Source organism: Parasteatoda tepidariorum, chromosome 1, assembly GCF_982258835.1.
Source record: "Parasteatoda tepidariorum strain Cologne lab strain chromosome 1, Ptep-v5.0, whole genome shotgun sequence".
Lineage (NCBI taxonomy): Eukaryota > Metazoa > Arthropoda > Arachnida > Araneae > Theridiidae > Parasteatoda > Parasteatoda tepidariorum.
Window position 1 is genome coordinate 98,808,495 of NC_141755.1, and position 11,383 is coordinate 98,819,877.

At 27.8% G+C, this 11,383-nt stretch overlaps 1 protein-coding gene across 1 annotated transcript; it reads right to left on the reverse strand.

Moving 5' to 3' along the window:
• Positions 1-1,784: 1,784 nt before the first annotated feature.
• On the reverse strand, positions 1,785-11,373 carry LOC107442398 (uncharacterized). The gene is made up of 4 exons (XM_043051415.3): positions 11,040-11,373; positions 8,976-9,110; positions 6,178-6,290; positions 1,785-3,065 (listed from the first exon to the last, which is right to left on the reverse strand). Exons 1-4 carry the CDS (start codon positions 11,233-11,235, stop codon positions 2,655-2,657), a joined length of 855 nt encoding a protein of 284 aa, XP_042907349.1. The 5' UTR covers positions 11,236-11,373; the 3' UTR covers positions 1,785-2,654.
• Between the last annotated feature and the right edge of the window lie 10 nt (positions 11,374-11,383).

The following is an 11,383-nucleotide window of genomic DNA, read 5'->3' on the forward strand; positions in this document are numbered from 1 at the left end:
TTATAAAATTTTTATTTCATTTTGTAAGGCGAGCAAACAATTTTTTTAGCATACTAATATAATGGGTAGGTATTATGTCTGAGATTTGACATATCATTGCATATAAGCTTATAAAATATTTTTAAATTTTTACGTATTTTGATTGCTTTAAAACTTGCAATTCAAAAAATTGTGCAGGAAGCCCTCAACAGAAAATCGAATTAAAAAAATATTAACTTAAAAAATTGATAAATCTAAAAATATTTTTTTTTCTCTGCACCATTGTTCACTTTCTTATGCATAACATAAATATTTAAACATTAACTTCTATTTTGCACAATATCAACTACAAAAAAAAAATCCTTTCCACTATCTTAATTAATGGATTTTTTATTATTATTTATAAACTTGGTCTTTTTTATTAATTTTTTCACATTGTTTCTGTGACAAATAAGTGCTTTATATATTGAAAAATTGACACTTTTATATTTGGATTCAAAGTGATGAAAACAATTTTTAGTGTTCCTGATAAAATGTATATTTTTAATTTAATTATCGCTGACACCTCTAATACTTTTGTTCAATCATCATGTTCAGATAAATCAGCTCAAATTAAGTAAACTGCTTTTGAATGCGATAATGGTAGGTAGGTATCTCATCTATGTCGCACGAGAGCTGCACAATGGGCTATTGGCAACGGTCTGGGAATCATCCCTAAGGATGATCCGAATATATGCTATTGCAATTTTGATCCTCTGCAGACGAGATGGCTCCCCAGCTTTGGTAGCCTGACGATCTGAGCACGAAGTCAAGCACTTTAAGTTAGACAGTTTAACAAGGACCGATACTGTGTGCCCTCTGTCCCTACTGATCAAAGTGGTCACCCACCCGCTTACTGATCAGAGCCAGTGATGCTTGACTTCAGTGTTCTACTGGGAACAACAATCTTTAAAATCAGTACACTGTGGAGTGAAAACAATAATGAAAAGAAATACTCTAGTAGAGAAAAGTAATTTTGTAAAGCAGTTTTATTGGAATAAAAGAATAAATTATCCTGCATAAATGAAAAGTTAAATTAAAACAATTGTCTTCTATCATGCAAATTTGAAAAAGTTACTTTCAGTTAATACATTATTTCAACGTTTTAAAGGTTATTAACTAAAGTTTTACTGTTCAAAAAATTATTTATAAGCTATTTTTGATAGCAAATAAATAAATGAAAATTCCCTTGTTTGTAGGAAAAATACAGAGTATAAATAATTTATCCGTCAGCAGTTCAAGGTAATCTAGACTTTAATTATAATTGTGATATTTTTTTTAAAGGAAAGAAACTTGCACTAACTGCTTATTTATGAAGAAAAAAATAAATAAAAAACATATATGCATATTTTCTTATTTTTTTCAAATGTAAATGTCAGAACAAAAAGTGGGAGATTAAAAACAAATTTAAAAATGTATTTAAAGTAGTTTTGAAAAAGTTAACAAACTAACATTTCTGTTATATTTTAATTTATTTTGTGATAAAAACATTGTGATGCCCATCTGCATCCTTTTCAAATTCGAGAATTTTATTCACTAATTTTTAAGAAGGAATTGATTCCTTATGATGCTAGATCACAATTTAATACTTTTCTGAATTTTAACATGTTTTATGCAATGGATTTGTAAATGTTAAGAAACAACAGTCTGTAAATAATTAAAATAATTTTTTTTTACAATAGTGACACTAATATTGAATATCAATAAGTATATATTAGCAATATTGATACCTTAAATAAATTTTAAAGAAAAACATACAGCAAAGATATTGTTATGCAGCACTTTATTAAAATAGATACACAGATGAATTTATTTTTTAATGTAAGAGGTAAATGCATTTTTTTTTGTAACAGTACAGATGATAGCTCACAATTAAATGATTATGACAGTTAAAATGAACAAAATTATAAATTAATACTAATGAAGTGAGGGCATAATAAGTGAGACCTAGTTTTGTAACAATTCAAATGTAGCTGCATATTTTATGATTTGTAACAAATTCTAATGAAAATAAAGGTAAAGTAATATTTTTGTATACATTTACTTTAATTAAAATTTCTAATTTTTTAAACACATTCTATCAGTTTTTGTTGCAAAGTATCTACAGATACAGAAAAGGTAAGAAAAAGGTATTAACTTCGCAGCGTAATGAATAATAATTGCTTTGATCATTTCAAAGTTACAAGTAACATTTTTCATAGTTTTAAAGTTAGATGTTTAAAGTAAAGTAAACTTATTAAAAATATTAAGCACTGTACATTTGAAGAAAGCAACACAAAAAATAAAAATAATCCAAAAAACATTTTTTTAGACCTGCACATAAACAAAATTGTTCAATAAACGTCTAAATATAATAATTTGCATTATTGTGCAAACAGTTAGCTTCAGTAAATGCAAAAATGGTATTGTATTTAGTCACCTCTGTCATATTTATGCTTTCATTAAGTCATAGAGTACACTGTTTCATACTAATTTTCATTAGAAAATGAAATCATTAGAAAATGAAGCTAAAATCAAGCACCGATAATCTACATGTCGAGTTTATCAACACAGATAATGTATTTAAAATCACAAGCAAATTTTACAATAGCCGTCATATTTTACAAAAATATCTGAACCTTAAAAATAAATATGTATTATTTCATACATGACAACTGTACATCTAAAAGCTTCATTTTCTTTTCATATTCCTGCCTTGCAAACATAAGTTCCTGTTCAACAGCTCTTAGCTTTGCATCCCTTTCAATTTCCATAGCATTTATTCGACTTTCGTGTTGCTGCTGCATTAGTTTCAGCTTCACTTCCTCGACCTCTCTTTTATGCGCTTCTCTCTCCATTCGCAGTTCAATTTCTCTTTGCTTTTGGGCTCGTTTTAAGTTAGCTTTCTCAGCATTCAGTTGAAGCATAGAATCATTTTGTACCTTGAGGTTTTCAAGCCGTTTATCGTGGTATCTCTCCACTAGTTTGTCGATGAGATTTGTCATAGCCTGATGCTGAGCATCGATTGGAGATTCAGAGAAGAAACTGAACGTATCCTCAGTCAGAATCTAATAATTAAGAAGAAGAAAAAATTTAATTAATAGAATGGCATACAGATCTGATAACAGTAGAAGATCTATGAAGCATTGGCACACTCAACAAACTGTATTAACTTTACAATTTCTAGAGTAAACCTTTTTTTTTATATTTCCAATAGCAAAGGGAAATTACAAACTATTATAAGATTAACAAAGAACAGGAATAAAAAAGAACATAAGAGAAAAAAGTCAATGTCCCATCAGCAGATGTCGACCACTCTAGTATCGCTTCACCCCAGAGCCCCCAGGCAGAGCCGTGCATCCCAACAAATGGTTCCAGTCCTTGATTTTGTCTCTTCCACAAAGTGGGCAATTAGGACTTGTGAAAACGCCAATTCGGTGAAGGTGGTTCGCCAGGCAGTATTTGCCTACCGTGAGTCTAAATTTCTCAACAGCCTTTTCACAGGGCTGATCTGAAATAATTTGGTCTAAGCTATTCCTCCAACTTCTTGAAGAAACACAAGAAGCGAGCAATGCTTTCCAATTTTGTCTTATTAGATTTTTGACATGAAGTTTTGTGGAATGGAAAGAGCTAGAAGTGTTGGGTTGTTGAATTATTTGAGAGTCCTTCTTGGCCAACATATCTGCTTGTTTGTTGCCTAGAATATCGCAGTGTCGTAAAATCCATTCGGGTGTGATTTGTCCGTCCTCGGTCCTCAACTTCTCCAGAAGAACCCGGCAATCTAGGACATTTTTAGAGATGGGTATCTCCCTAGATCCGACAGCCTGTATGGAAGCTTTGGAGTCAGATAGGATAATCATCTTACTATAAAGGTGTCTGGGGATAAGTTGCTCCGGTGTCACACAGATAGCCGAAACTTGACCATCAAAGGTGGATCTAGCTCCTCATAGTGCACTTGGGTAATGTCTTAGATGGCTAAGAGATCTACAGCTTTTCGGCAAAACTTTACAATCTCTAAAGTAAACCAAAATTTATGGATTTGTTGGTTGCTTACTCAAAAGATCTTGATAATTTTAATTTTTTTTCTCCATAGAAGTCTACATTTTTGTGGTTTAAAGTATTTGTATTTGAAAATTATTTTAAAACATTAATAGGGACCTGTTCTAGATGTTATGTGTGGTAAGTAAGTTAAATGATGTGCGAAATGATCTCATTGACACAGATTTCTATATAATGCAAAACCTCATGTTTCAATGTTAGTTTTATTAAGAACTTCTACTATAAAATTAATGCAGCTCTTATCCTATAAGTTTTAGAAAAATAACTATATCAGTGATTTTTCTAGACTTTTATGGGAAGGATAATAATAATTATTATAAATTCTATTATAAATTCTTGATCAACTCATAAATTTGTGAACCTAAAATTAGCTTTAAGTTGAGTTCCAGAATCCTGTTTTTGTGAATATGGGAAAATAAGATCAAACTTTAGTGATTTTGAAAAAGAATCACAAAACCCTTTTGTCTTTCCAAGAGTAGCAGTTTTTGAATTGCAAATAATACAAGATGCAACCTAAAACTGTAACTATAACAGAAAAACATAGAAAAAACAAATTCGATATTAAAAAAAAGAAAAACTAATTAAAAACATCATTTAGAGACATATGTTTAAAAACATCTTGTTTTTCTATGACATTATGCATGATCAATATCAACTATCATACTTGATTGAACTAAAATGAAAATGTGCGTTTAGAATAAGAAATGATACACAAGTAGAAAAAGCTTTTTCTATTTAAATATTTAATAAGTTCATTCATTCTACTTTCTTAATACATATAGAATGTCAATAAATGACACCACTGGCTCTTGCTTTAAAAGGCATTTTGTAAAGGATTAATTTTTCAAATGAAAAATACTGTGAAGGGTTCATTTATACAATTAAATTATTTTTGAAGATTCTTTAAATGGACGAAATTATTCCTAAACAGACTACAAAATGCTACAAAAATTACATCAAAATAAAATTTTAAATTCTATTTTAACTACAAAAAACAGAGGAGACATTAAATCTTTATAATTATATCAAATTATCAATAACTTTCTATCTTTTAGATTCTTTTTCCTGCTTTGTACAAATTAAAGATGGGATTTTTCAAAATTAAAAATATATCATTGGCAATATAATTTTAAAATGTAGAAATTTTAAAAGTTAGAAATGTTTCAATTAATATGCATCAATTAACTTTTTATTGCATATAATAAAATTTTGGAATGTGAAATATATAAATGTTAAGGCCATGGAATTGAACATAACTATAGACGCCACCAGATGGCGATAATGACTAATCACCAGACAATATAAAACGATAGATAATGATCTGGTAACGAGATCATTACAATGAATATGTAACGAGGAGAAGAGATATTCTTCTCTCTGCTATTATTAAGTGTTTTTTTTTTGTTTGAAAACTTTACCTATGTTATTAAATTTTGTTTAGTTATCAATAGTATGTTTATTTGCCACCTTACATTAACATATATGAAAACATTTCTTATCAAATTAAGATTAAAAAAATACCAGATTTTTTTTTATATCTTTTTGTTAAGCTTTGTTTGATATTAGTATGAAAATGCAAGTTAATTTATGATTCTTGAAAAGTTTCAGTAAACTACGAAATAGAAATTGAAAAAGGATTCAATAAACTCTATTTTTTTTAAAAAGTTGATCTTAACTTACAGCTACGAGAAACAATTCTGCTTCCTGCAACTATGTTAAGTATTATTTGACTTAAAATGTCATATAATTGGAAATTTAATTTATATTTACACAATTTGAAGAAGTCCTGTATAAAACAGTATTGACTAGTTTATTTAAAAAACAATATTATTACAATAAGGGATATGATATTTTAGTAATCTTTGTATTAAAATAAAAATTTTATTGGAATAACTGAACAGCGATACAACTAAGATGCAAGTATAAGATTCTAAATTAAAGCTAAACTTTTATTTAAAAAAAATCCTATAGGTAGTTAAAATATAAGAAACACTCTCACATCATCAAATCTCCAATTCAACTGTCAATTTAAAAATAAACTAGAGAAATGATGATTAAAACTATTTTTACACTAGCAAGTTAATTCAGTTGAATAAAAGTTTAACATAAAAGTTTCCTTACGTGTTCCATAGCTGGTTGAGATGATTGACCATTCATAGGTATGGAAAATGATGTATTATTTTTTAGCTCATTTTTATCACTTTTCCGTGGCTCATCATCATCATCAATATCATCTGCAAAATATTTTTAAATATAAAATAAATTCACAATAAGAAATTTTTTTTTTAAAACCAGAAAGTGATTAAAACTTTATAAATTATGCATATATTTTCAAAGATTTGAAACATCAATTTAATCAATGGAGATATGTGGGGCACATTAGGTCCATATATATGCTAGTTGTGATTTTGTTCAAGAGGATCAAAAAGCACTACTTAATCTTTTTAACTATGTAAGTCTATGACATCTGAAAATTTAAAAATCAGTTACATTAATTGTAAATGTTTAAAGTTACATTGTTGTGCTGTTTCACTAACAGATATTTCCATGAAAGAAATAAACAGATATGTATAATATACAAAAACACTGTTTGTGGAAATTTTTTTTGTATCACTCATTATAAACAAGTTGCCAACATTTCCTCATTTTACCCCACTGTCAATATTTTTCAAAATTGCAGAAAATTTCTATCAATACTCGATAATATATTCAATCACTAATATAAATTTTTTATCCAATTATTTATAAAATGAATCTTAATCCGCAGTCCAATCTTGCAGAGATTGATATGAGAATTTCTTTCTCTGCTTACCACAAACACACTTTTTTTCTTCGATTATCTCACTGTATTTGACTGGCAGGCATGCTGGCATTTATAAAGTTAGCAATATAAAGTTTTTAAAAAATCGGTGATTTTCAAACAAATTTCCTCAAAATAGGGTTGAAGCTAGTTTCAAGAGTTAATTAATATTGTAATATTTAATAATTAAAGTTGTTTGCAGAAAGTTTGTTTAAATGAGATTTTGCGCTCGTATAAAGTTTTTTATTTTATCTAAGTTTGGAAATAAGTAAATTACCTAAGAGTATGTAAAAAGAAAAGCATATATATTCAAATTTAAAAATTATCAAAAATCATGCAACAAATTTTCCAGAATGTAATGCAAAAAACGAATGAGATAGTCACCGAATCTCACCTTCTTCGAACATTTTCTTTCAGTAAATTTTATTTAGAGTATTAGTGCCTAAACCACACACGATTTTGTTTCAACAAAAATTAAATAAATGATGAAGTTTCTAAGAAAATATCACAAGGTACAATATAACCTCTTCCTATAAAATTTGGACAAATATAAATAAAACTTTTAAGCTGATCTACACTTGATATCTCACATTTTGTACAATAATTCATTACTATTGATCAAAATGCGAGGATATCACATTGATGCTATATGGTATGATTATTTTTAACTACTGATCAAAATTTTTTAATAAACCTATAGGACCACAAGTTAACTAGCTATCTACAAAAATATCATGAAACAATAATCATCAATATAATAATATGGTAATCTCCCAGTTATCCTTGGAATTGAGTAACCCAAGAAGCACAAATAAGCAAATTTGCAGATAATCCGCAAAGTGCCTGAAAAAGACACACATGATCAATTTTTTAAAAAATATAAATGATAAATGTTAATATCTATTATTATTAGTTTACTTTTTATAATTTTTTTTTAAAATTCTGTATGAAAAAGCCTGTCAACGTTTTTTGTTTCGTGGTGTCAGAGGAGGGTAAAATAAAACAGGTACAAGCAGATTTTTTATTCGTGAGTTCTGACACTACTGAAAAAATAATGCACAAAACAATTTTCAAAACACAGGAATAAGTTCTTATAAAGAGTTACTGTACAACTGCACATATAGAATTTTTAGAAACCCTTATCAGTAACAAAACTAAAAATAAACAACTGACAACAATTCTAAAACCATGCATATGGCCCATAAATTATTTAAAGCCCTGCTTAATTCTTTATCTTTTAGGGGTATAGGTGTTACATGGGGACCAACCTCATTTGTTATGTAGCACCAATGCGATCCAGGAAAAGAAACCGCTTTGATAGATGCTGAATCTATTCATTGAAATTTGAACTTCATTCTGCATTTTTAGTTCAACAGCTGTAAACCATGACTCACATTGTAATGCTCTTTATGAATGCCATTTTTACCTGATCAATACCCATTTTTACTTAGGTATTGAAGCTGCAATGTATAATTGTAGACCCATTATTTGACTTATTATAGCTTTTACTTTAGTTCCCTCTACCCTTATTTTATTTTATTCAATTTCGATGAAAGGGCAAATAGCCCTTCGGGACAGGTACTCCGTACTCTATGTTTAAGTCTGATGTAGTTATTTTGTGGTGACTCCCTTTGAAAATGGGCACAATTATGCTTATTCAACAAGTTGTAATATTTAATTCACTACCAATTTATTAAAATTTTTGCAGAAAACGGAGCAGTTGGCACCTAGAGATTTACCAAGTCCGGAGAGTGAAAATTTGGCACGGTGCCGGGTAGTTATTGTGAACACCAGGAATATGAACATAAATGCTTGCTACTATGTTATTCTCAAAACTCTTAGAATAGTTCCATCTCTATGATTTTATTTATTTTCAATTCTAAATGCTATATTCTTTATCACTGAAAAAAAAAGTGAAATGTGGATTATCCACAAAGGAAATAATCAGGAGTTTACCATATCATGATATAACAGTTCAAAAATCATATAAATTACAAAAAAAAAGTTATAATTTTTATTAATTATTTTATCAGGCATAATTGAAATTAATAATTATTTTTAAAAAAATCAGAGAAATACATATGAAAATAACAACTAAAAAACTAGATACTATGCTTACCAGAACCAGATAAATTTTTTAAATGTTTTTTAGTTTTTTGATGGGTTTCCAGAATTCCTTTATGGGCTTTAATTCTTTTATTGCATGCTCTGCAGATTGCAAATCTTCCATCATCAGGATCTTCCTCACACCATGCTGTAAAGAAATTGTTTTTAATAACTGAACATTAGAGATGTGGCATTCGAAGCTACACATCTCCAGAAAAAAAAATCGAAATTGAGAGCTTAGATGGCAAAGATTTTTTGACATTTAAATTCTTTTAGACTCGATCAAAAGATTAGATAATGTAACAAAGGTGTTTGAAATGTTATTACTTCAAGTAGATCATTAAAGATACATTTTTATAGTGATATTATAAAATATTTGAATTGCTCATCTCAAACTCAAATCTTAACACTTTTGGAAGAAAAAAATATTCAAATTAACTTGTTTACATTTTTGTTCTGTTAAAGAGAAAGTAAACAAGAAATTAGACAGTATTTTGATGTACTGCTTCGAAAAATTATTATAAGTAATGAAAAACTAATAAAATATTAATATAAAATTGAAATTGATTATTGAACCAAAATATAGAAACTTTATTTCGTAGAATAAAATAACAATTTAAAAATAATAAAAATGATTATTCTAAAATATTTTATCAGTTAATATTTTTAGTTTGATTACTAAGAAAACAAAATTTTAAAATAAATAAAATAAATACAACTCCAGGGTAAAAATTATTAAATTTGAAGATTCATAATTTTTGCTACAACACTTCTTTAAACCAAGGAAAGTATTTTAATATATTATTTTGTCTCAGAGAAAAATACTTACATAAAATTATTACACAAGACATTCATAGCTTGACTAAATTATATTATGAAGACAATTAACATAAATTTTAATGATCTGATTTTGATTACAAATATAATATATCTGAATTAGCTGGAGAAGTAGTTTATAAGCATTGTTTTTTAACATTACATGATTTTTTTAAGGTAGGGTATTGGGACTCTGTCACACATAATCCAGTCCCACTTATAATATTTATGCATAAAGTATTCGTTTTCTGGAAAATGCTTACATTTTTTATAAATTATCTAAAACAGTTTTTTTTTTTTAAATTTTCAATATAAATAATAAAAAAATCAAAAGATCTGCAAAATTTAATTAACAATTCAAAAGTCAAAGAAAATATGCTTTAATCAAATGTTATAAATAAAAATATTTAGTCTGCTATTAAAATAAATGGCTGCAAAACATTTATACACCTGTCATCACATAAATATGTACATGGTAAAACAGTCGTTCCAGATGTACTGGAATAAATATTTTGAATAAATGTAATGGAAAAATTTCTGTATCGTGATCTGCGGCAGAATAATCGCCAAGTCTTGGCAGCTGCCCATGAGAAATTTAACACAAAAAAAATTAATTAATAATCACTGAAAGGGACTAACTGAATAGGTATAGCTCATAGCAACCCATGGGCAAGCATCTACATGTATTTTTTTTTTTACACTGCAAGTTTGAAATCTATTTGGTATCTTGGCGATTGAAGTTGGCGTGACAGCTCAAGAATTATCCCCAATATAGTACATGAATAATATTTTTATTAAGCAAAACTATTAAACAAATGAATTATAAATGTTTCAAAACCCCTAAAATTATTAATTTCGTTGCTTAAATTACTATGATTTAAGAATTAGTATACATGTCTTAGACAATAAAGTGGGATCAGCATGACTATTATTTTTTTTCATTTTGTTAGTATTCATAAACATTAGTTAATTGAAATTATCCAAAAGAGAGTAGAATAGCTTACTTATATCTTTAGGATCGAGATATAAATTAATATAGCTAATTATAAAAAAATAGCTAAATATGTATATATAAACTTCCGTAATTCTAAAATTAGTATAACAGCGGTATTAATGAACTATACAGAAATTCATGGAGCGAAAGATAATTAAGACCATTTAAGAGATATTTTCAATGAACATATAAATCCTCTAAAACTCTTAAATAAGTATTCTATATAAGCTATATTAATAAAATAAAAAATGTTCTATGGAAACTAACGAAATATTTCAAGCCATTCCTTTTTGAAAACTCGGGTTTCGTAATAAAGTTTCCACTTCCCATGGGATCGCTTGAGTTTTTTGGCTTTTAGAGTCATTTTATCAGGAAGTTCATAATCAGAGTCATCGCCGTCATCAATCTCAACTTCTGAAATATTTTCATCTGTATCACTATCGTCAGCCATTGTTCTTTTCATGTGTTTCAATTTCTAAAAATCGAATTTTTTTTAGAAAATTTGTTATTAAACAAAAATTACCAGACAAGCATCATTAAATGGTTTCAGCACAATACTTTTCTAGAGAAAAGCAGCTTTTAGCTTATAAAGAGAAAAAATGAAGTAAAAT

Coding starts and splice junctions, on each gene's coding strand:
- LOC107442398 (XM_043051415.3), bottom strand. CDS start 11,235: ATGAAAAGAACAATGGCTGACGATAGTGATACAGATGAAAATATTTCA. Junction 9,111..11,039: donor GGAATGGCTTGAAATATTTC/GTTAGTTTCCAT, acceptor ATTTCTTTACAG/CATGGTGTGAGGAAGATCCT. Junction 6,291..8,975: donor AAAAAATTTATCTGGTTCTG/GTAAGCATAGTA, acceptor AATATTTTGCAG/ATGATATTGATGATGATGAT.